The following is a 26921-nucleotide window of genomic DNA, read 5'->3' on the forward strand; positions in this document are numbered from 1 at the left end:
CAAAACCGACTGAACTGAACTAAACTAAACTAAAGCTTAGTTTAGTAAACCAATGTTTACGTGTATTCATCCATTCTTAATCAGTTAGAATTCTTTCAGATTAGAGAAATCAATGTTGGAATTATGTGATACTACTTCTTTTTTTTTTTTTTTAAATACTTAGTTTTACTCTTCAAAAAGGGTAGGCCCAATAAGCCTCGACTTCTGCCTATTCCTTTTCGGTGCCACTGATATCATGTGGACTGCTTTGTATCTTTGTATTTTTTTTTTAACTGACCGAAATAAAGATTACTACTACTACTTGTAGATCGGCTATTTGGACAATGTTTGACTAACTATATTGCATTGTGGTCCTCTGGAGTGAGTGTACTGTAAATATAGTGGTCCTCTCCTCCATCAAAGCTGACTCAGTGTCTCCCTGTGTTGTCTCCCCAGGGACGACCACCGGGGGGAGCCCTACCGAGGCTACGACATGCCCTACGGGGGCGGGGGGGGCATGCCCCCCTTCGGGGTGGGGGGGCCAGGAGGGGGAGGGGGCATGCAGGGGGGCTGGCACCCTGACATGCCCCACATGCCCCCTCACCCCCACCACACCGCCCACCCACTGCAGGGGAGGTAAGACACACCCTATCTCTATCTGTCTCTATCACTCTATCTCTATCTGTCTACAATATCCTATCTAGCTGTCTCTCTCTCTCTATCACTCTATCTCTCTCTCTCTATCTAGGGCTGTCACGATTATTAATTAGATTTGACGATTAAGAGTCACTAGAATAATTGTGATTAAGGATTTAATTTAATTGCTGAACATTATGAATAAAAATACACTTGCCTCACAGGCTTCATAATCACAAATGGCACAGGGCACATGACGCATAACTTAAATAATTATACAAATAAATCATTTAATGATTGTATACATGGGGTCGGCAACCAGGGGTTTTAGGATAGTTACAGTAGTATTTAGGCTGGGCGGCCACTAAGTAGAGAGGACCAGTCCTTCAGTAGCACCGCCCACAGAGCAGAGAGACATCACATGATTGGCCCACTGGCTTGTCTATCATCTGAATACCAGCCTAGTAGCCCAATCACAAGACCAATGGTCCAAGACCCCAGGTCTGAATTTATGTCCCAGGCCAGCCCTGTCAGCAAGGGGGACTGCCTATAAGTCTGAAGGTTCATTAGTCCGAACCCTTTAGTTAGGGTTACTGAGGTTAGGGTTAGGGTTAGTATTCTTAACACATTAGGACTATTGAACCTTCGGACCAATGCCATGGCACCGCCTGCAGCCATTTGGACATGAAGTGCCAAGCTCCGTGCCCTGCCCTGATCTGCACGCTTACAACGCCTCATCTCTTTGTAAATGTCAACATTTTTCGGGGACTGCCCATAAGTCCTACATCCCATTAGTCCTACATCTCATTAGTGCTACATCTCATTAGTGCTACATCCCATTAGTCCTACATCTCATTAGTGCTACATCCCATTAGTCCTAATTTAGTTAGGGTTAGGTTTTAGGGTTAGGTTTAGGCATAGTTTTACTGAAGTTAGTTTTAGGCATAGTTTTACTGAAGTTAGTTTTAGGCATAGTTTTACTGAAGTTAGTTTTAGGCATAGTTTTACTGAAGTTAGTTTTAGGCATAGTTTTACTGAAGTTAGGTTTAGGCATAGTTTTACTGAAGTTAGGTTTAGGCATAGTTTTACTAAGGTTAGGTTTAGGTTTAGGCATAGTATTTTTCACCAGGTTAGGGTTCACCAGATTCTGACCAATGCAGGCACCCAGTTTTCAACATGCAAACGATAATGACGATTATGCAGAAATAATGACGATTATCGCAAATAATTATGTAATAAATGTGACAAGCCTCTCTCTCTGTCTCTCAGACTATCAGTCTCTCTCTCTCTCTCTCTCTCTCTCTCTCTCTCTCTCTCTCTCTCTCTCTCTCTCTGTTTCTCTAATTGCAGGTAAAGCACAGTTGGATTTTCTTATCAAACTGTGAAACGATGTCTAAAGTAATGAAACTCAAAACTCCGCTGTCCATGTTTTCCAGGCCCGTCTCTAAATCACACCACAGTTCATGGTTCATGTCATTCCTAAAGAGAACAGAAAACAAAAGTCCACCTCGGGATTTTCTGAGCGCTCCTGAAAAAACCCCCAGAATCCTATCAGAGCAGTGTGCGTGTCCATCTAATGTGTGAGTGTGTGTGTGTGAGTGTGTACTACAGTCAGTTAGCCCCGCCCCCCGCCCCCCCCATATGGAACAACGACCCAGCCTGGTGAGTTGATTTAACCCATTCAGAACCAAGGCCCTTTCTACGTTACGTTACCTTCTAAATCAATACTTCTACAATGTTTTTGGTTAAGCCATTTAGAAGAAGCTTTTAATCCAAAGTGACTGACAATAAGCCGGTAATAAATCAATATAATAGGCAAGATAATATGTCAGTACATTAACAACGATACAAATGCATAGGAATATCAATCTAGAAACACAATAATAATAACAATGTTACGGTTTGGACCCCACAAAATAACCACATGTATTTGACCTGCCGAAGCCCCATCTGACAATGTTTAGTGCCAGTCTACGTCCCCTCAGAAAATAAATGTTCCAAAATAGCTGATGTACAAGCTCGCAGCACGGCAAGAAGTGCTGCGCTGCAAGCTTGTAGATCTGCTATTTTTTTTGCTGAAATCTAACATGACACGACAATCAATGTTTTCCTGGTTCTAGTGGGTTAAAGAAAGCCTTATTTGATGTCAATGTGTTTAATGATGAATTAATGTTTAATTAATCATCTGATCACTGAACTGTATGTCTGTCTCTGTCCCTCTCTGTCTCTCTCCCTGTCTCTGTGTGTCTCTCACTCTTCAGACTGGGTATGTCAGATCCAGACATGGCCCCCTCCGGACCCCCCACCATGAGGAGTTTCAAGGTATCACTCTCACATTTTAAAATTCATCAGTGCATAATATTATACTATTATTATTATAATACTATGAACTAATCTACTGCCATGATAAAGAGCGCTTTCACGTGCCTTTGAAAAATGGCTGAATAGAAAAGCCTCCTAGAATTGTAAAAGAATCCTTCCTTCTCCACTCACCACAGATATAGTCTCCAGCCCTCTCTCATACACATTCATTTTTCTTTTTAATTCCTAAAAAAAGGGAAATGCTTTGTTGTTCTGGTTTTGTTACTGACGTGTCGGGTGACGTCCAGTGGAATGGGAAAATGATCCAGCCATCCAGCACCAAAACACCTAACTGGTCACATAGATAGATAGATAGATAGATAGATAGATAGATAGATAGATACCTTTATTATCCCAAGGGGGAAATTCAGTTGTCCAGTTGTAGCACAACAGTATACAGTTATTTACAAAGTTACAGAGAAGTAAGAAAAGATAGATAAGAGGGGAAAAAAAGAAAAAAAGAAAAAAACAAGAGCAGTACAGTACCAATAAAGAGAAGGTGCATCAATAGAGGGGGCGAATAATATATAGAGTGTGTGTGTGTGTGTGTGTGTGTGTGTGTGTGTGTGTGTGTGTGTGTGTGTGTGTGTGTGTGTGTGTGTGTGTGTGTGTGTGTGTGTGTGTGTGTGTGTGTGTGTGTGTGTGTGTGTGTGTGTGTGTGTGTGTGTGTGTGTGTGTGTGTAGGAGTTCTTGTTGAACCTAGAAGACAGTGTGGATGAGACTGAAGCAGTGAAACGATACAACCAGTACAAGGTGGACTTCAGGAGACAACAACTGCAGGACTTCTTCCTCACACACAAGGAGCATGAATGGTACACACACACACACACACACACACACACACACACACACACACGAATAGAGCATCGCAGCGGAAGTGGTCTCCTGGTGCCACTTAATATTCCCCCTTCATTTTCGCCATAGACTTTTACAAAAATATTTATAACAATTATGTTAAGCCTCGAACCAAGCCATCCAGGATGGCAGTGAATCATGATCATATAATCTTTGATACTACGTGAAAACATATTTTAATATTACATTATTTGATATACTACATTTAATAACTACCCTTTGTTTAGCGATTTTCAAAATGTTCTTGTCATAGAAAAAAGGTTTCATGTTCATGATTCACTGCCATCCTGGATGGCTTGGTTCAAGGCTTAACATGATTGTTATAAATATGTTCGTGAAAGTCTGGGGGAAATAAACTGGAGATTTTAACACTTATGTAGCCATGATTTTTTCTCTTCAATGGGCCACGTTGCCATGGTTACCATAGACTTCCATGTAATTGCGCAATTGGTATGGGGGTTAAACATGCAATTTCGCGATCGCGATCATGCCTAATACATTTCTGGAGGTCCAAAAAAAAAATTTGAAAAAAAAAAAATTGATTTTTTTTTTTTTTTTTTTCCAAAAACGGCCCAAACTCGGGAAACTCGGGGTTGGCACAGCACTAGTACCAATACAAACTCGGGAAACTCGGGGTTGGCACCATATGTGTTAAGTGGCACCAGTAAACCACGCCCACTGCGATGCTCTATACTTTTATTTGGATCTACAATAACATGCCAGATCCAAACGTTTTTGAGGAGGGGTTCTAATGATGGCTAACCAGACACCTTATGCAGTATGTTTAACACACAGAATAATATGAAATGCAGTGATTATACCCAAGCACAAGTCAGCAATAGCATAAATTGAATCCACTCAAAGACAGACAAAGCTTGGCCTCTTCCAGACAGAGAGACTGCAGATCACTGCAGAGACTGAGCAGTACTTGGCCAGTCTTTGGAGCAGTGTTTCTCAACCACTGTGCCTGGGGACCTTTGGTGTGCCCCTGAGAAGCTTAAGTGTGCCCCTTGAAACTGCTTGAAAGCCAGCATTGTATTTATCATTGATGATTTAAAACTAGTGAATCTAGTTAATCTAGTGATCTAGTGAATCTAGAATCTAATCTAGTGAATCTAGTGATCTACAAGCACACAACGCCTCGCACCGCGAGGCGTTGTGTGCTTGTAGATCTGCTGTTTTCACTACTGTTGTGCGACAGCATTGTATGATGAAGCAGGGCTTTACTTTGCGAAGAAACGTACACATTTGAACTTTTGAACTTGGAGATACAAGGTTTCTTCCCGACAGTGACGTTATTTACCCCCCGTATTATGTTGGTGTGTCCATGGATACTTGGGACATGAAAAGTGTGCCATGCAGAAAACAGGTTGAGAAACACTGCTTTAGAGAGACTGCAGATTGTAGCAGAGACTGAGCAGTTCTTGGCCAGTCTTTAGAGAGACTGCAGATCGTAGCAGAGACTGAGCAGTACTTGGCCAGTCTTTAGAGAGACTGCTGATCACTGCAGACTGAGCAGTAATTGGCCAGTCTTTAGAGAGGCTGCAGGTCGTAGCAGAGACTGAGCAGTACTTGGCCAGTCTTTAGAGAGACTGCTGGTCACTGCAGACTGAGCAGTAATTGGCCAGTCTTTAGAGAGGCTGCAGGTCGTAGCAGAGACTGAGCAGTACTTGGCCAGTCTTTAGAGAGACTGCTGGTCACTGCAGACTGAGCAGTAATTGGCCAGTCTTTAGAGAGGCTGCAGGTCGTAGCAGAGACTGAGCAGTTCTTGGCCAGTCTTTTTGCATCAGTTTTCTGCAGTCCTCTGAGTTGCAGTCCACAGAGCACAAGTCTGGACACCTGGACATAATCCAGACTAACAGACACCAGCACAATTCACCCTTTGTCAAGTCCCACCCCATGTCACTCTGTTACTAGGTGGGACAAAAAAAAAGAAAAAACAGGGAAGAGTTTTTTCTTTTTCACTTCCATTATAAAAACAAGATTTTTCATAGCCTCATTATTGCTATTTAAAGTACCAAAAGAAAAACATCTACGTGATATTAATAAAAAAGGATAAAAAAAGTACAGTAGTTACATTGCAAAACAGGGATTTTCCCCCGAGAATACATGTTTTAATTAGTTTTATCCTCTGGAACAGGCAGAGGGCAGAGAGAGAGAGAGAGCAGTGCATCTTGGGTACCTCGCACTGACCAGGAAGTTGTGGAATTATAGGCTCGCTCTCAACATAAAATGTATTGTAATTGTAATTCTGCCCATTTAAAATATATCTACCCAATCGAATCTCTTAGTTACATCGATATCGTACATGTGAACTAGTTTGTTGAAGCTTATTATTTAAATCACTATGACCGTGCATCACCGCACCGCGGTGAAAGGACTTTGTCCCCACTGCATAACTCCGCCCCCGGTAGCAAAAGAGAATGATTTTTCTGATTGGCCAGTCAGGGACCAATCAGAAGGCTGACAAAGGGTGAATTAATTGGCAGTTATAACTCACTCTCTCTCTCTCATATATACTTGATGTCTCTTGTCCTCTCAGGTTCCGCTCTAAATACCACCCCGATGACATCACGGCCAAGAAGGCGGAGTCTCTGGCGGCCCTGAAGACCCGGCTGTCCGTCTTCCTCTTCCTGCTGGATAACAGTTGGCTGGACGAGCTGTCACTCGACATGGAACACGCCCCCAAGATCATCAAGCTGATGGATGCAGGTAGAGAGACAGAGAGAGAGAGAGAGAGAGAGAGAACTCAGAATTATTGAATGCTTTAACCAGTGAAAAATAGCAGATATACAAGCTCACAGCGCGGCACCGAGTGCTGCGCTGCGAGCTTGTAGATCTGCTATTTTTGAAAAAGTCGTGAAAATGTGTTGCTTCTGGGTGGTCCCTGGAACTAAATATTTTGAGATGGGGGTCCGTGGCCAAATACATATCAGTTTGGGGGTCCTTCACATGAAAAGGTGTGAGAACCACTGACATAGTAGTCTCTCAAGAACAGACTAACTGAGCTCCAGTTAAGTGAAAAGGACCTTTTCTTTGACGATGGCTGGCCAGATTGCTGACACAGAAACATAGGGTTTTTCAAAAAAATCTTAGAAGGATTCAAAAGACACTTATAGAATCGGGTCGAAATTCTAATTTTCACGATTTTTCAAAAATAGCAGATCTACAAGGTCGCAGCGCGGCACTCGGTGCCGTGCCGCGCTGCAAGCTTTTATATCTGCTATTTTTCAATAGTTAAAGCATAAAATAATGATACACAATAATGTGTACCCGTAATACGGGGGATGAATAGAGATGGCCGCGACGTGAATGACAAAATTCGTCAACTAAAAAGCAGTTGTAATTGTAATAACAAAAGGACTGTTAACGACCACCCCCCTTGCTCCCTCCACTCCATATATGGTCGGTCCATAGTCCTCATACAGCACAAAGCTGACCCCTCCACTCCATATATGGACAGTCCATAGTCTGCATACAGCACAAAGCTGACCCCTCCACTCCATATATGGACAGTCCATAGTCTGCATGGACTGACCATGTTCTGTTGCTTGAGTGACGGAGCCCGAGGCTCGGCCCGGCCCAATCAAATAGCATTTATATTTTAGGCTCGGCCTCGGCAGAATTTGAGAACTCTACAGTATATCTGCTCTCTCTCTCCCTCAGCGGTCATTAAGATGGAGGATCTCTCTCTCTCTCATTGTGTCTCTATGTCTCTCTCCCCAGCGGTCATAAAGATGGAGGGAGGTACAGACCATGACCTGCAGGTGTTGGAGGTCCCCTCGGCCCCCCCTCTGCTGGCAGGGGGGTCCGCGGCGGGGGAGGGGCCGTCTGGGAGCGGTGTGGTGGTCCCTCCTCCTCCTCCTCCTGCTGCTGCTGCTACTGCTGGTCCTACTGGGAGCAGCGGTCCTACTGGTGCTGGTCCTACTGGTTCTGGTGGTCCTGGTGGTCCTGGTGGTCCTGGTACTGGGGAGGACAAGACTGCAGAGACGGAGCCTGGAGAGACTGCTGAGAAGACTGACTCTGAGGACAAGGTACTGACATCGGTCTTTAACTGATAAGAGTTAAAACATCATCTATAGCTGTCCTTGCCAGAGTGTTTTCACATACATTTTTGAGGTAGCCTCGCACAGCCAGACACCACCACCCTCCCAACGTTTGCATACTGCGTTGGTTCCCTCACGACTGAGGAGTGCTGAGAAAGAATTACAGAGCTGAGCATCTCTAGTAGTCGGGGGATATTAATAAAACCTGGGAATAAATTTGTTACCAAACGATTTCTTCACCAATGACTTGGTAAAGGTGTCTTGTAACATATCTAACAAAGATTGAAATTCAACATCCCTAGCAAAATGTTTGACAGCTAGGATAATTCTGGGTCTCATTCACTTACTATATACACTGTACTATAAGGGAAAAACATCACTCCCAAAAATATGATTTAAGTGGGATGTGAGGGGTCTAACTAGGTGTTTTTAATTATGCTGAATCCATTGCAAGCATTTGTTTTGCACGTAAAACATTGATTAGGCTAAAAACAGCCCCCCCCAAAAAAAGAAACCCGATGGTTTAGTGATGAGTCATCACTTTTCACAGTTGTGTGGATTCCATTTTTAGCCCAAGGAATGTTTTTCATGCAAAACAAATGCTTGCAATGGATTCAGAATAATTAAAAACACCTAGTTAGACCCCTCACATGCTACTTAAAGCATATTTTTTGGGAGTCATTTTTTGTAAGTGAATGAGACCCAGAATTACCCTAGCTGTCATAAGATTCACCTTTATGAACACATTGGTGAAGAAATCGTTTGGTAACAAATGTATTCCCAGCTTTGACAGGAATTCTGATAATATTCCATGACTAAAGACCCTATCTGCTGCCTTGTGTTAGCAATGACAGATAGTCTAGCTGAGCTAGGCTACAAAGATATAGCCAGTTGTGTTAGCAATGACAGATAGTCTAGCTGAGCTAGGCTACAAAGATATAGCCAGTTGACTGGCTTGTTTTCACCCAAAATAAACACAAAGCAGCGTTATTAGTACTGTAATGTTGTTAGCAGGCCTGGAATTTCATCATTTTAGGGGAGTGGCCACTTGGCCTTTGGTGTTGGCCATTGTTTAAGGGCACAAAGGCCAAATGCCAGGGCAGCAAAGCCATGAAAATAAAACGTTTTTTTTTTTTTTTTTTTTTTAATAATTAATTGAATTCATGGAGGTTTTGATTGATTGAAACCTTTATTTATTCTGGAAAAGAGCATTGAGATTCACCCTCGTTTGCAATGCTGACGAGATTACACACAACGATCAACAATTGAGACATATACAAATACGTGTATACTAGGGATGCGAATCTCGACCACCGAGGCGATACGATACGGACCTCGATACACTGCCAGCGATACGATATAATTGCGATACATTGAAATCCTGCCGATACGATACATCGCGATCCACCCCTGTTCCCGATACGATGCGATACGATTCACGATTCACCACGATTCAAGCCCAAATCCCAAAATTTACAAAACATAGTGACTAAAAATTTATGAAATTTAAATTCAAGGCAATTTATTGTTTCACTGTAGTACTAGGCTCTGTCTAACAACCCAACATAGGCATATAGTATTCTGGGAGAACACAAAGCTGCTGGCTATTGTAGAATTGTTTGATAACTAATCATATAGAAGGCCTATGTCATTATTAGTAGGCCTATATGTCTTCAACTGGTAGTCAGGGACCCCAATCCAGGGTTATTACAGGGGGCCTGCCAAATATTTGTGTGATACAGTAGGCTATAATGCCTAGCCTACATCGAAGGTCCCTGCTTGATCTCTGTCTGAGCTAAGGGGTCCTTGACCTGAAAAACAATAAAGTCCCTCCCTGGTTTGTATTATTATATTATATTATATTATATTATATTATATTATATTATATTATATTATATTATATTTAATCCAGGATTATGCAATTTTTATAGCCAAAATGTTTTAAAACAGATCTACAAGCTCACAGCGCGTCGCATCCACGACGCATTGTGAGCTTGTAGGTCTGCTATTTTAGGTGCGACACCCTTGTACTGCGATGTATAAATTAGGCTTCTTTCAAGTGAGAGAGTTGCTTGTATCAACAGGAAAGTTGTAGAACAGTGACAAATACTTTGTTTTAAACGCAAGCAGTAGTCCTACAACACCCAGCAACATTGTTGTTGTGTGTGTGTGACTGTGTGCAGTTAATATAGTGCAGAAGATGATCTCAATCAATTGTCCGTCGGAGATTCGCTAAGAAACGGCTGTTGATTACATATCACTCGATCAGCCTGTGCTACTCTGTGACAACAATCAGCGCAGCGGACTTGGATGATATAAAGCTAAGTACTGTACAACTAATCTTGCATCTTTTTAACCCGTGGGGCTGCTAGTTCGTCTGTGTTGAATTTCGCTGCACTGTCTGTCTCCCTGGTTGCATGCATGCAGAGTGCGGAGTGTTGTCCGTCTGTCCGAGTCGCAGCTCGCGTTAAAGACTGGCTTTTGGGGAGGGGGTTGAACGGCTGATGATGGTGCATTCATGGCGCCTCGGAAACACAGGATATAATGAAATACTATATGGAAGAACCGATACAATCGCGGAATTTACCGATCCAGACACTCACGGTACGATCCATCACGATTTCGGCCGTCTATTGTACCGGTACACACTGAATGAACCGATTCAACCGTATCACGGACGTTTGTATCGCGATTACGATCCGTACCGGTATATCTTCGCATCCCTAGTGTATACAACAACAACAAGAAATAAAATGAAACATCATAGGACATTAGTAGGATAAAAACAATTTTTAAAGATGATTATAAGTGTTAGTCCAGTCAGCTGGGGCAGTAAGGCCACTGTGGCCTCAGGTCATGCCATTGGCACAGGCAGCCATCGGACATGGCCTTCATGCCCTGATTGTTAGTATTGGATTAGTGATGTTCCATGTGTCTCCAGCCTGAGCAGACAGAGGAGCAGCAGAAGGTGGTGTTAGTGATGTCATAGTGATGTGATGTCACAGTGATGTCATGGTATGGTGTGTTTTCTTTCCAGCCTGAGAACACAGAGGAGGACCAGAAGGAGACCAGGGAGCAGAAAGCTGAGGAAGAGGAGGATGAGGAAGGAGAGGAAGGAGAAGAGGGGGAGGAGAAGAAAGAAGAAGGAGAAGAGGAGGAGGAGGAGAAAGGAGGAGAGAAGAAGAGAAAGAAAGTAAGTGGAACGAACACACTGGAGAAAAACAACAACCCTTTAAGACCAGAGGCCCATTCTATAAATGTCTTCTATGTTTCTATAATCAGTGGTTCTGAAACTGTTTCATGTCAAGGACCCCCAGAACTCCTTGTAGATCTGCTATTTTTAAATGGCTAACTAAAGTATAAACCCATCTAGACCTGGAACGCATTATTACTTTAAACATCATTCTATGCTTTAACTAGTTCACAGCCAAATCGCCTTCCATCGCCATTTTGAGGAGGGTGAGGCAGCCAGATCGCCAAACGTCGCCTTGGGGATCATTTTCTGATCATTTTGGTATTTTTTTGACATTTTTTGAGCTATAAATGACCTTTCTAGCTTAATTTTAGTCTAAAGTTACATATTCGAAGGAAGTGACATCATCGATGACGTAACCCGGAAGTCGTTCGGCCATAACATAGAATGGGCCTTTTTACAGCATTGAATGTTGACGTTTTTCTTATCAAACTTTACCATATGTAGACCGATTTTCATTCGGAAAAAAATGGCTGGACTGACAGATTGGTCACTCAAGAGCAAAAACGAGTGTAAATGGCGTGCGCACGACGTTCGGATCGTGTTTTATAGCTCCCGTTCGGCGGACCGGGAGACATAATGGCCGCCAATGGGCGCCGCCATTATGGGTCTACTGCTGTCCACTCGCTAGTCCAGACTCTAGGAGATTATCGTTGGGCACACTCTAGTGGATAGTACTAGTACTACATTCTACAACAATATGATCCCTGTTGGGTTAGATTAAAGCTAACTTGGAAATTAATAAAATTCCTGGCAGTATAGGCGCACAAGCCTATTGTAAATGGCTGGGAGAGAGTTAACTATTGAAAAACAGCAGATCTACTAGCTCACAGCGCGGCACCGAGTGCAGCACTGTGAGCTTGTAGATCTGCTATTTTTGAAAAACCTAGAAAATCTTTGGATATTTCAACACGGTTCTATAAGTGTCTTCTAAATCCTTTGTTGTGAGCTTGTAGATCAGCAATTTTTTGGCGCACGTTCCGCCCCAGCATAATGGATGATGTTCGGGAAATTCTGATTATCGCGATGATATCGTAAATCGTGATTTCTTTGACAATAATGGTGATATGACATTAGGGCTGTCACAATTATTACATAATCGTCTAATCGTGATTATTTGACATTATCGCAATTATTTTGTCATAATCGTCATAATCGTGAATGTTGAAAAATTTCCGAAATAGTGGAAATAGCAGATCTACAAGCTGTGAGCTTGTAGATCGGCTATTTCCACTATCAAAGTTATTATTTAAGTAGTAAGTTGTTAAATATGTCAGTAATGTCTTTGTATATTTAGGTTATGTGTCATATCTGGCATGTACAACTTCAAAGCCTAAAAGCCAAACAGAAATGTAATTGTCAACGACAAAAACACAATTAAATCGTTAATCGCCAATTATTTGAGTGACAATTAATCGTCATGTAAAATGTCATATCGTGACAGCCCTATATAACATTGTCATATCCTCCCATCCCTACCAGGACAGGAAGAGGAAACGCAGCGTGTCAGCTGACAGCGGGGAGGGGAGTGGCTCTGACTCTGACTCCTCCCACTCTGATGGAGAGAAGGAGGAAGAGGACGACGAAGGAGAGGACGGTATGTCAATCTAAAGTAACCTGTCAATCACTGTCTGACTGACTGACTGGATGTCTGGAACCATCTTTACACATTGCACCGCTATGTATCAAAAACAACACAAGTGCATGGAATGTCGTTGAGTTTATGGTCAGACACATAGGAAGAGACATGTGGAATTCATAGAGAGATGATACAGTTTACAGTTTACAGTTTGGGCATTTAGCAGACGCTTTTAATCCAAAGCGACTTCCAATAAGCAGATACAAAACATCACAAGATAATATGTCAGTACATCAACAGCAATATAACAAGTGCAAATGGATATCTATCTAGAAAAAAACACAATAAAATCAAAGTTCTAAAAAAAACCTAAAAACAAATGCTAACTATCTTCATGTATGGTCATTGATTTTCTGTAGTGCTATGGGTTTAGGTGGAGTCTGAAGAGGTGGGTCTTCAGTCCACCGCGAAAGCTAGCGAGTGAGTCCGTTGTTCTAAGTGCGACAGGGAGTTTATTCCACAACTTGGGGGCCAGGAGGGCAAACTGTCTCGGACGAGTGGATACAAATATGCATTAGTGAAATATCATTTTGTGTGTGTGTATGTGTGTGTGTGTGTGTGTGTGTGTGCGTGTGCGTGTGCGTGTGCGTGCGTGCGTATCAGACGGGGCGGAGCGTCGTAAGGAGCGAGGGAAGGAGAGAGGGAAGGAGAGAGAGAAGGAGGGGCCTCCTAAACCCAGACCTCTGCATCTCACCACCTCTCTGTTCATGAGGAACATCTGCCCTGAGGTGTCCAAGGACGAGATCACTGCTGTGAGTATAACATCTGGATCTATGATAGAACATCTGGATCTATGAGATCACTGCTGTGAGTATGAACACATCTGTTAGTATGAGCCCACATCTGGGCTCATACTAACATGATGTCTATGCAGTGCTTAATTTGTCAAGGAATAGGTGCCGGATGCGCGTGCTGGGCGCATAAACTGTCACGCGCACAACAATTTACAGGGCTTTTTTACCTATATTTACGCACCCAGTATAACATTAGCAGCAACAATTGGCACATGTGGCACATCAGGACACTGGTAGTCAATCAATTCCCAATGATCAATCTGAATAACTGGCATATTTATATTGTTAACAACATTCAATGACACCATGTATGTGTGTATCTACTGTAGATTGTCTATTGTGTGTCTGCCACCTAGAAGCACCACATCAGAAAATTTGCAAGAAATTGAACAAAAACATGAAAATATAAAGTAAAGAAAATGCTTCAGGCCAAAAACGTCTCTATTTGGAAGGATGGTCCCGGATCCAATCAAATAGGTGCCGGAACCGCAGGATCCAATCAAAGAGATGGGGGAACATGTTCCTCCTCAAATTAAGCACTGAGATCTCTAACCTCCACCATCTCTAAGATGTGGTCATGGAGGAGTGGAAGAGGGTTCCAGTGGCAACCTGTGAAGCTCTGGTGAACTCCATGCCCAAGAGGGTCATAGCAGTGCTGCAAAGTAATGGTGGCCACACAAAATATTGACACAATTTGGAAATTTTCACTTAGGGGTGTACTCACTTTTATTGCCAGCACTTAAGACATTAATGGCTGTATGGTGAGTTATTTTGGGAGGACAATAAAATGACACTGTTCTCCATGCTGACTACTTTACATTGTATCAAAGTGTCATCTCTTCAATGTTGTCTCATGAAGAGATATAATTACATATTAACGGAAATGAGAGGGGTGAACTCACACTAGATACTGTAGATTTGAAACAAATGCCCTTCTCAACCTAATACATAGTAAATGGTGCATTTATGACGCGCCATTATCCAAGGCACCAACCTGCTCATCAGGAGCAGTTAGGGGTTCAGAGTCTTGATAATTAACACCAACCTGCTCATCAGGAGCAGTTAGGGGTTCAGAGTCTTGATAATTAACACCAACCTGCTCATCAGGAGCAGTTAGGGGTTCAGAGTCTTGATAATTAACACCAACCTGCTCATCAGGAGCAGTTAGGGGTTCAGAGTCTTGATAATTAACACCAACCTGCTCATCAGGAGCAGTTAGGGGTTCAGAGTCTTGCTCAAGGACTCTTCCACACTAACTCTGGGGGATTGAACTGGGAACCCTCTGGTTGCCAAGCTGCCGCTCTACCCCTGAGCCACTGCTGCCCCAGTCGATCATAGTAATGTTTACACACATGTTTGACCCTCTCTGTCCCGTTTGGTGTCAGCACCTTAAAATTATCTTGAGATGTAAAGAGTGTTCAAATGGTCAAACTAGCTATAGAAACATCTTCCATAAAGACAGAATGGTCTGGGATGTTTTTCATAAAAGCAAAGGTTAACAAACATTAGTCCTCCACACTGTCTTCACTTACAACACAAATAGTTTAATGCATATTATTAGTTCCTGTCACTGTGACCTTCATCAGACATGATGTCTGATGTTCTCCAGTTCTGACTCCTGCTTGATAGACTGGGACTGAGCCTGACCTTACACATCTGTCAGTACACAAAGCAGCCAGGAGAGGGCAGTGGTACTCCACTGATTCTGAAAACACCTTGTTGAAAATTACCCCCTAAAACCTTCTGAAAAAAGGTGACCTTTGCTTAAAATTGCTGTAATTTGACCAAATGGTCCTGAAGAAATCAATGAAAAGAATGCGACAGACATTTGTGGAATTTTATTTATATAAAATAGTGTTTTTCTTGGTCTATTATAGTTTGTAACTGTTTTTTTTTTTATTCACGTCAGGTCATGTTAAATGCTAACCATGCTCTCTCTCTCTCTCTGTGTGTGTGTGTGTGTGTGTGTGTGTGTGTGTGTGTGTGTGTGTGTGTGTGTGTGTGTGTGTGTGTGTGTGTGTGTGTGTGTGTGTAGTTGTGTCGCAGGTACCCGGGCTTCCTGCGGGTGGCGCTCTCTGACCCTCAGCCTGACCGGAGGTTCTTCAGACGCTGCTGGGTGACCTTTGAACCCACCGTCAACATCAAAGAGACCTGCTGGAACCTGCAGAACATCAGGGTAACACTTCTACACAGCACACCAAAACCTGCATAACACTTCTACACGGTACACCAAAACCTGCATAACATCAGGGTAACACTTCTACACGGCACACCAAAACCTGCATAACACCAGGGTAACACGTCTACATGGTACACCGAAACCTGCATAACACCAGGGTAACACCTCTGACACCATGCTCTGACGTCTCTGATGTCACACTAACAAGAATCACTTTTATGCCCATAAATAGAGGTTCAGGTTTATTGTCACACATATGTGTCCGAGGCTGGAGGAACCGGGAAAATGTCGGCAATTTTAAAAGTCAGAAAACGCGAAAACAAGAGTGATTTAGTTTTTTCTTTGTTTTTCGTTTTTTTATATAAACACAGTTTGAATATATTAGAGGGTTTTCATTCCATAAGATATCTTTATTAAGGTCGCTAAATGGCAAGATTAGTGTAGCAAAGTTGCCTCTTTGGGAGAGTTTTACTGCTGTTTTAGGAGGCGGAGAATTGAGCTCTTTAGATTTGCATAGCGATTTCACGGGAGCGCGATTGGTTTAAGGAATGCATTGTCTCGTATTTCAGCACGCCCATACAGCGTGCTATCTGCTTGTAAACAGTCTACACAGTAACTTCATCTCGCTAATGTTAACGGTTTGCTGAAGACAGTATTCTGGAAGGATGTATTTTTTTTATGTATAGCCTACGTCGTGATCTCAGTCGCTCTTGGACGCACAAAGAAAACGTGGAAAATCGAAGCAGCGTGTTGAAAACGTTATGTCATCATGAGTCCTTGTGCTGGCATTACAGGCGGCACGCTCACTCGTCTGTAGTGAAAATAAAAGATACAGTTTCGCTACTCACCAAAACAAAGACGGATTTGGGGAGTTGAAAGCCTACTTTACTTGGTGGGAACACTCAGAGTCCCCAACATCGCGTCTAAAATACACTTTTTTATCAAGAGAACAGAATATTTCACCGGAAGGCAAAATTTGGTCAATGGACATTTCTATTGACAAGATCTGTAGAGGGCGGTGTGGAGTAACTAAAACCTCCGGTGAAAAAGTTTATTCTCTGGTATAAAAGTGTATTAAAGTGTATTTTAGACGTGAGGTGGGACTTTCTGAGTGTTCCCACTAAGTAAAGTAGGCTTCCATCACCCTTACGCCGTCTTTGTTTTGTTGAGTAACGAACCGTAGTTTATGTTTATTACATGCAGACGAGAGGGTGCTTTCCTTTCCTGCCTCGTAAGGGCTCATTGGTGACATAGCGTCAAGGCTCATTCTAACGCTGCTCTCCTCCTCCTCCTCCTCCTCCTAACGCTGCTCCAGCTTGAATCGGTCGATGTTTCGGTCCTAAAGTTATTAATTGTTTCACTGGCTTTAAGCATTAAATAAATAACCTGCTGAGAGACTCTGAACTCACTTACTCAGCGTTTACAAATCATTAGTGCAGCACACTGGTGCGTGGACAATGACGCTCACAACCGCGACCACCGACTGTAAACAAATCAACGTGATGGATATAATTCCAGTGGATTTTATATTAAGAATGCACCAATGGATTGGATATACACAACACTTTTCCCTGTACCTTCAGAAGTTCAGAACGTGCCGAACTAAAAGGTAATAAATCGCGGGGGCGCCGTTTTTTATTGCAAAACTGGGACTACACATTTAGAGCACTGGTTCTCTAAATGCTTGAGGGAGTTTTAGGGGGTCGCCAGCTAAAGGAACCAAATGGACCCTTATGGGTATGGGTACACATGGAATGGGTCCATTTGGTTCCGTATACACTGCAGAACCTGATGCATGACAAACTGGGGGTCCTTGAAATGTAAATGGTTGAGAATCAATGATAGAGGCTTGGACATTAAAATGGGGGTCCCTGGCGTATCTTTTCAAGTGGGGGTCCATGGGCTAATCTGTCCATTTGGGGGTCCTTGACATTAAGATTACAAGTAGACCAACACATGATGTGTGCCATCTAAATGATAGGAACCAAATGGACCCTTATGGGTAGGTGCATGTGTTATAGCAGCTTTGCAAAGTACAAGTACAAGATCTGCTAAGTGGGTAATGTATATGTTTTGCAATAATAATCTAAACCTAGTCTACTAAATAACTAGTCGTTTTAAATAATTGTAGTGGAATAAAAGTACAACATTTGAAGTTGACAGCTATACAACTGTGGAGGTGGTTTGACTTGGGGGGAGTGATTTAGGGGTGTAGACAAGTACCTATTGTCCCTCCCATTGTCACACCCACGTCTGGCTACCTAGAGGTGTAAAAATGTTTCTTGCTTTCAAATGGCTTTTTAAGCCCTTTGGGTTATATGGTGCAACAAGTTTAAAATGTCCATAACTTAATATAATAATATGCCCCAATTTCAACAAATGATACATCATATTAAAGCTTAGATTCTGTACTTGGATAATATGTACAAAAACGAAAAATGACCAATGCAGACATAAGGAACAAAGTACCAGACCTAGTCACATATCCATACAGGTACAGATACAATGAAATGCTTGTGCCAGGAGCATCTCAGCCTCATTACACAAAGACATGGTCACAGTGACCGACAAGTAGGGTTGGGTATCGTCGGTGATACTTTTAAGGGTATCGATTCAATGACGTCGATACTATCGGTATCGGTTCACGTAAAAATGAACGATACCTTGTTTCGATACTTTTGAATGCCGGTCGCATCTGTAACAATTGGGCTACTGAGAGTTTAATGACTGCTTTAGTAGGCTACACTTGTTACTGTGGAAAATAGTCGACAATAGCCTATAATGTTTATTATTATGATAATGATCCAACGTCTATAAAATAGCCCATAGAAAAAGGCAAATAATAATTATAATAATAATAATAAATAAAAAGTATCGAAAATGGTATCGATAAAGGTATCGTATCGATTCCCAGGTATCGAAAAAGGTATCGTATCGATTAAAAGGTGAACGATACCCATCCCTACCGACAAGAGTGTGGACCCACATACCATGCAGGCCACACAAGACAAGTCCCAACAACAACAATACCATACAGTGTAACAGTGTACAGTTTAAAAATGCGTACAGTGCCCATGTTTACCTACGTTTCACTTTCATCCCTTCGTTGAGCAACCTGACTGCCTGGGCAAAAAAACTATTACTGAAACGAGTGGTGTGCGATTTGATGCTCTGTTTTTTGGAGTAGCGTTCCCTGTCATCAAGCCCATATCTAACAGGACTTCATCTGGGAATGCCCATATATGGAGGCCACACCGGCCACATTCCACACTAACCCAATGTATGGGCATAAAAGGGTATGATGTCAGATGTCATAGACGTCATAGGACTTTCACATAACGAATAACTGAGTAAGCATGTTTGGGCTCTCACAGCATATCTCCATATACGGTACATGGATCTCCATATATGGGTACCAGGGGTCTCCATATACAGTATGGGTGACTGGTCTGATATACAGTACATCACTGGCCAGATGGCCAAGAATGAAATGTCACCCTGAGGTGTCTTACTAGTACCTCTATTGGGAACTGTGTGTCTGGTCAGATGGCTCTGACCTGTGGGGTTCCACAGGGGTCCATCCTAGGACCCCTCCTGTTCAATCTTTATAATATTATATCCTAGTACAAATAATAAGCTAAAATAAAGTTAATTGCCATAATTATGCAGATGACATGCAGATCTACATATCTGTTACATCAACCGACTATGGCTCTGTTGATACTCTGTGTCACATTGAGGAAATCAATGACTGAATGCAGCAACATTTTCTACAATTAAATCAAGATAAGACAGAGATCATTGTTTTTTGGACCACAGAAGCAGAGACAGGGAGTTGTTTCTTACCTTGAATCCTGGTCTCTTAAACCTAAGAGTCAAGTGAGAGATCTTGGTGTTGTCCTAGACTTATGAACCCCCTAGTTGTTTCTCAACCAGTATGGACCTTTGGTGTGCCCTTTGAAATGTGACAGCAGTCACAATTTAAGGACTTTTAAAACCTTTTTAATTCCTCAAGAAAGAAAAGAAAAAATACCAATATTGCAACAAAAGTAATCAACAAACTGTTAAAACATTGGCGCGCGTGCGCGCGCGCACACACACACACACACACACACACACACACACACACACACACACACACACACACACACACACAGATGTAGATGTGGAAAGATATTCCACTGTACATCAGACAATCCCCAACCATAGCTGTTTTCAAGTCCAATTTAAAAACCTATTTATTTAACATTGCTTACTTTACCCCATGATTTATATAGCCTACTCTTTTCTTGTTTTGAATGTATGTATTGTATTTTTAATTGTATTGTTACATTCAGTGGTTCTCAACCTGTTTTTTGGGTCCCCAGATGATTAACTTGATGATAAACATTGTTTTCTCACTCAACAGTAAACAAACCAACATACATTTTAAGAGGGTATCTGCACATTTCTAAAGTGACAATTTAAATGGCAGAAATTGTGAAAATAGCAGCTCTACATGCTCACAACGCCTCGTGTTTGCGAGGCGTTGTGAGCATGTAGATCGTCTATTTTCACAGTAGAACCGTGTTATACAAAATGTAATGCCTCAACTCTTAGTGCTCGTCAGGGTGGGGGGTCCCCAGTTAAAATATGATTATTTTGGAGGTCGCAGCCTGAAAAGGTTGAGAACCACTGTACTAGGATGTGTTGACGCTGTCACTCTGCAATCTAACCAACTGTGTGTGTGTGTGTGTGTGTGTGTGTGTGTGTGTGTGTGTGTGTGTGTGTGTGTGTGTGTGTGTGTGTGTGTGTGTGTGTGTGTGTGTGTATGCCTGTGTGTGTGCGTAGCTGCGTGACTGTGAGCTGGCTCCGGTGGTCAACAGGGACCTGGCTCGGCGGGTTCGTAACGTCAACGGTCTGACGCACCACAAACCGGTGGTCCGCAACGACATCAAGCTGTCTGCCAGACTCATCCACACACTGGATACCAGAGGACTGCTCTGGGAGGGAGACAGGCAGGCAGACAGACAGGTAAGCCCAGTGGTCTAAGAAGAAGGGGAAAAAAAGTCATTCCCGAAGAGGGATTTGAAACCGCTATGTATGGTTTACCAGCCACGCGACGTTACCTATCACGCCACTATCCACAACGGGGGCGCAGCTGCACGGAGGCGCCGACACGTTAGTTTTACTGAGGTTAAGGTTAGGGTTTGGGTTAGGGTTAGTTTAGGTGGTCGGACACGTTACCTCCACGTTATGTTAGAATCCTCCGCGTTGCGTTAGAATCCACGTTGTCAAAGATAAAAGCACCAAAAAAAGTGGTCGGTAGGGCAGCATGGCTACGATCACTGAAGGCGGTGGTTCGCGTCCCACTGACGGTAGTTACATGTTCGAGTAAACATGTGTCGGCGCATGCCCACTAAGACTCTCCCTCCGCGTCTCTGGTATGACGCTGAAAGCGTCCCAACGCGTCTGCACGGGTGACGCCGAAAGTGAGTCCGAAGTGCGTCAGGAGGGTGAAGAAGTGGGGGTGAGAACGGGCTGTAGTAAGACACCGTACTGAGGGGAGGATGGATGGGGCCATGGATCACAACAACCTCCTTCCCTTGAAGATGGGTCATGGTCTTCCAGCATGACAATGACCCAAAACACACAGCCAGTACTGGGTCATCCAGACGGTCAGATGGCAAACTTCACACATGCTTAGACTGTGCTGGCTTGAGCAAGTGACCTTACACTGCACTCACTGCAGGATTTTAATCAATGGCAGCGACGCGGCCTAGTATGGTAATCTTTCAGACTGTGGTCCCAGTAGAAAATTAGCGGAATACCTGTCAAATCTGGGAATAAATTCCTTACCAAACAATTTCTTCACCAATGTGTTCGTAAAAGTGTCTAGTAACATATCTAACAAAGATTGAAATTCAACATCCCTAGGAGAATGTTTGACAGCTAGGCTAATTCTGGTAATGCACTTACTATACACTGTACTATAAGGGGAAAAAAATCACTCCCAAAAATATGCTTTAAGTGGGATGTGAGGGGTCTAGCTAGGTGTTTTTAATTATTCTGAATCCATTGCAAGCATTTGTTTTGCACGAAAAACCATTGTTTTTTTTTGTTTTTTTTGGCCCAATGAATGTTTTTTGTGCAAAACAAATGCTTGCAATGGATTCAGAATAATTAAAAACACCTAGTTAGACCCCTAACATGCTACTTAAAGCATATTTTTGGGAGTGATTTCTTTCCCTTATAGTACAGTGTATAGTAAGTGAATGAGACCCAGAATTACCCTAGCTGTAAAAATTTTGCTAGGGATGTTGAATTTCAATCTTTGTTAGATATGTTACTAGACACCTTTAGCAACACATTGGTGAAGAAATCGTTTGGTAAGGAATTTATTCCCAGGTTTTATTAAAATTCCCAGACTACAGCTCTCTTCAGGTCATTGGCCAGGTCCTCCCGAGTAGTTCTGGTCTGATCCCTCATCTTTCTCATGATCATTGATACCCCACGAGGGGAGATCTTACATGGAGCCCCAGACAGAGGGAGCTTGATAGACATCTTGAGCTTCTTCTATTCTCCAATAATTGTGCCTACAGTTGTTGCCTTCTCACTAAGCTGCTTGCCTATTGTCCTGTAGCCCATCGCAGCCTTTGTGCAGGTCTACTATTTTTTTCCCTGGGTCATTAGACAGCTCTTTGGTCTTGCCCTAGTGGAAAAGTTGGAGTCTGATTGATTGAGTGAGTGTGTGAACACTGAACAGTGGTCTTTTATACAGGTAACAACGTCAAACGTGGGTCAATAGGATGAATTAATACAGGTAATGAGTGTAGAATAGGAGGACTTCTTAAAAAATATTTGACAGTTCTGTGAGAGCCAGAATTCTTGCTGATTGGTAGGTGTGTCTAATACTTATTTCTTGCAATGAAATGCAAATTAATGATTTAAAAATCATACACTCATACTTTTAGATTCTGTCTCTCATAGTTGAAGTATACATACGATAAAAAATGCAGACCTCCATTTTTTGGAAGTGGGAAAACCTGCTAAATCTGCAGTGTATCCAATACTTATTTCCCCCATTGTATGTAAACAACATGTGAATCTCACATTCAACAGAGTCTACCTGGTATAAACAGATGAGACACACAGTGGGCATCTGCAGCAGGGGTTTTCAACGAGGGTGACGGGGCACCCTGGGGTGCCGTGACGGCAGTCCAGGGGTGCCGCAAGATCATTTGATAATATTTGGAATTTATTTGGACACTGGAAAAAATTTGCGACCGTAGGTCGCAGTTACTTGCACACTATCCAAACCTCCACCGGCTGTCCCTCCGTCACTCCCTCCGTCACTCTGTCACACGTCACACGTCACACTTTTGCCCTGCTCATATCTCTGCAACCGTTGCCCCGATCCATGCCAGATTTTGCACACACACTCCTTGCCTGCCAAACTACAACCTCCAAGGACCCCCGGAGTTTCGGGGACCCCCAGGTCCCTGGGGGACCCCCAGGTGTAAAAAATTACCAAATGTGCAAAAATGACCAAATGACCACCCCAACGGGGCTGCTCTCTCTGTGTCACACACACACACACACACACACACACACACACACACACACACACACACACACACACACACACACTCTCTCTCTCTCTCAAACATAATGTGTGACCTGCCAAGTGGCAAGGAATGTTGCCACTGTCCTCTCTCTCTCTCTCACACACACACACACACACACACACACACACACACACACACACACACACACACACACACACACACCCCTTCACACCAGGGAGTCCAGGAAGGATGAGCCTCCATGCTTAACCTCTTAAGCCCCAGGGGGGTCCAGGGGGAAAATCCGCCTAAGATTTATGCCCAAATTGGAACAGTTGTGGACACAAAACTACCATGATTGTGGCTACTCTTGACTCACCAAATGTCAGCTAACCCCTGAAAATTCACAAATGCAGTGTAAAACATCACATTTCTCTGACCAAATTGTCCTGCTGTGATCATTTACCAAGGAAAAGATGATTGAAAAAGACCTCCGCCTATGGAAATTCTGCCTTCTGAATAGTGAATGAGCCTCAAGACCTCATTTAAAACATAAATATTGAATAGAAAAATTGTTCACCAAGGTGTCACCAATTGATAGGCAAAATTGTATGAATATATTGCAAACTATGTAAACTCTACAGATGTTTTAGTGAGAGTAGTGCTGTCATATTAGTAATGTTAAAGTATAGGGTGAAAAATGATAAAAACGAGTAACAATAAGTAGTAATAATACTGTAATAGGAGTAATGTATGGATGAAAAGTACAATGGCAGCTGATTACTATGCTGTAGGTGCACTGTAACAATAATCAACAAAGAAATTGTAGTTTGATTTGGTCTCTATTGATTTATTGACATTTATTGACAGCTGTTCAGAGGTCAACACCTTTTGCCCCCGCCGGCGGGGGCAATGGGGCTCAAGAGGTTAAATAAACAGACCTGGGTCCACTATCAAGATCTGCCTGTGGGTGTGTCTACTTAAATCATGCACACCAGTACACAGTATCTCTACAGTCATGTAATCACAACGCATCTGTCCCATCTAGCGCCACCATCAGGACGATTTTGCACAAACTACTTTTTGGCCTATTTATGGAGATAAGCGACCAACGGTCGCTTATCTCCCGATTAGGGAGTCTTACTGGTGTTTGTAACAGAGTCATCATGCTCCTAATACCTCCAGCATGGATGTGTGTGCACAGGGACACTGCATGCAGCTGCACTGTTTTTCCACAAGGTGGCTTTAGAACTATACAGCACAATACAATTCATTGAAAGGCAAGCACATGGATTTGGTAGAAATTAATACAGGGATATTTCTAACTCTGTTACACACATGTTTCAATTTGTCTGATTGGCATAGAACTAATGTTCTAATGCAGGGGTCTTCAACGTTTTCAGGCCAAGGACCCCTTAGCTGAGAGAGAGATGAAGCAGGGACCCCCACAACCTGTTCATAGATTCCATGTAGTTTAATTGTTTGACAGCACAATCATCAGTGTATTTTGGATTTATGTCAATTTGTGTTTTCAGATATTTAACCACTTGAACCGTCAATACTTAATAAACTTGACCTTTCACTCTGTACTTAGCTGCGAGGCGTTGTGAACTTGTAGATCTGCTATTTTCGGCTAAGGTTCTCCGAATATGGACGCTAGAGTTCAAGTGGTTAATATTAGAGGGTAGCACAGGTCCACAAAATGGGAGCTGAGCCGAAATGGAACCGAGGGAATTTGGACCGAACCGAATGGCCCAAGAAAATTACAGACTTTCTAGCCCCGGCCCGAAATGGAGCGGAGAGTGATTGGATCCGACCCTAAAATGGAACGGGGAAACGGACCCGATCTGGCCAGGTCTTTGGCCCGAACTGTGTCCGATGCTTTATATAATGCTTATTTTTTTACCATTATTTTTTAGACTAATAGCCGCCCTATACACTAGCGCAGCAGCAGCGCACCTCAGCCGCTGCTCCGAGGACCGAGAGGTGAGAGTTATTGCGGAGGTTTGCGTGCGCCATGCGTCATGCAGAACAGTTAGTCCAGTTACTGTCCAGTCAGTGTCCATGACTCCACAGCTCTCATCACATAACTTTTCCTCCTCCTGCGCTCTCGGCTGCCCCACCACAGTAATCACAGACTGAGACGAGCGTCGGTGAGTTTGTGTTGCAGCAGATAGACACATTTTCGCAGACTCTATGTCGCCCGTCCCCGCAGATGATGTCCAGAAACATGCTGCTTATAGGCTAAATGACGTCCCAACCTGCATACAGGTGGCCTTTGTTTGCGTTTCACCTCGCAAAAAAAAAAGGTAAAAATAAAAAAGTTAAGCGGCAGTGCAACGCTTGAGATTGGATGTGCTGAACTGGACTCCTTCAATAAGCGAGAACAGACGATAATATGCGATAATAAGTGTAACTAGAAAATATTGTTCCTTCGAAACAATTGTGGGCTCGCTTCAAGCCAGGAAACAATGGCTATAAAAGTACAAAATGTCAAGATCGCAGGCAGTGCTCTCTTTGACGTTACTGACGTCAAAGATTGGTCCATTTTGTTCCAAAAATGTGTTGTGCAAAAGTTGACCCGCTGGTGGCGCTATAACAGGCCAATGTGAGAAGGGTGGTATCTGTTCCTTGACCTATTGGGAATGTGCTTGCAAGATTTCACGCACATTGCAGGCTGTGTTCATGATTTGAGGTGTTTTTGGCCTTGGCCACTTTATCGCTGCTTGCAGCTATATTTATAATTATTATTATATTTTTTGTGTGTGTGCACTTCATAGGCATATTAGATAAAGGTCCTTAGATTGTGTGTAGAATGTTTCATGCAAATTGCAAAAAAAAATCCTAACGGGTTTAAGCGTTTCACAAACTGCTCAAAATGATATAGCGCCCCCCTTTGGCCAATTGGGGTAAGATTGGTTTTAGTGATATTTGGACTAACACTCTACATCTTTGCCAAATGCCATGAACATGTTACTTTGCATGTATGATTTAGAGGCAGAAGAATAATTTGCATAAAACTGCAATATTCATTGAATTTATTTAAAAAAGCATGTTTCAATTTTAAAGAAATCCAATCTGACAGATCTTTAGATATCGGTCCAAAGTTCACGTAAAAAAAGTTTTGTGCACGTGGAGCGAAAATTCCAGAATAAAAGCGGGTTTACGCGTTTTACAAACTGCTCAATATGGCGGAAAATCGAAGGGCGGAGCTTACTTAACAACGACACAGATGTCTTCCGCTCGAGTCAAAGCACGCGTGTAACAAGTTGCATGTCTTCAAACAAAACGAGTCATGACTTATGCCCGTTTGAAGTTTGAATTTTCAAACGCTTCGTATAGCGCCCCCCTTTGGCCGATTGGAATAAAATTGGTTTCAGTGATACTTTGACTAACCCTCCACATCTTTGCCAAATGCCATGAACGTGTAACTTTGCATGTATGATTTAGAGGCCGAAGAATAATTTGCATAAAACCGCAATATTGATTGAATTATTAAAAAATTATATTTCACTTTAAAAAAAATCTGGTTGATCAATCTGACCGTATTGGTCCAAAGTTCATGTGAAAAAAGTTTTGTGCACTTGACGCGTCAAGCCAGGAAACAATGGCTATAAAAGTACAAAATGTCAAGA

At 42.7% G+C, this 26921-nt stretch overlaps 1 protein-coding gene across 2 annotated transcripts in view; it reads left to right on the forward strand.

Moving 5' to 3' along the window:
- LOC308297723 (serrate RNA effector molecule homolog B-like) overlaps window positions 1–26921 on the forward strand; it is an 83995-nt gene that overhangs the window by 20440 nt on the left and 36634 nt on the right. The window contains exons 4-13 of one of the 2 annotated variants that reach the window (XM_080741277.1): window positions 436–615; window positions 2877–2937; window positions 3661–3788; window positions 6374–6543; window positions 7558–7865; window positions 10915–11070; window positions 12613–12727; window positions 13373–13521; window positions 15599–15739; window positions 20573–20755. In XM_080741277.1, the coding sequence (XP_080597403.1) occupies window positions 436–615; window positions 2877–2937; window positions 3661–3788; window positions 6374–6543; window positions 7558–7865; window positions 10915–11070; window positions 12613–12727; window positions 13373–13521; window positions 15599–15739; window positions 20573–20755 (1591 nt within the window). Of the gene's footprint in view, window positions 1–435; window positions 616–1637; window positions 2278–2876; window positions 2938–3660; window positions 3789–6373; window positions 6544–7557; window positions 7866–10914; window positions 11071–12612; window positions 12728–13372; window positions 13522–15598; window positions 15740–20572; window positions 20756–26921 lie in introns of those variants that run through there. The other variant, XM_080741278.1, reaches the window with a different exon arrangement.

This window comes from Nannobrachium achirus (assembly GCF_963921795.1).
Source record: "Nannobrachium achirus genome assembly, chromosome: 14".
In the NCBI taxonomy this organism is placed as follows: Eukaryota; Metazoa; Chordata; class Actinopteri; order Myctophiformes; family Myctophidae; genus Nannobrachium; species Nannobrachium achirus.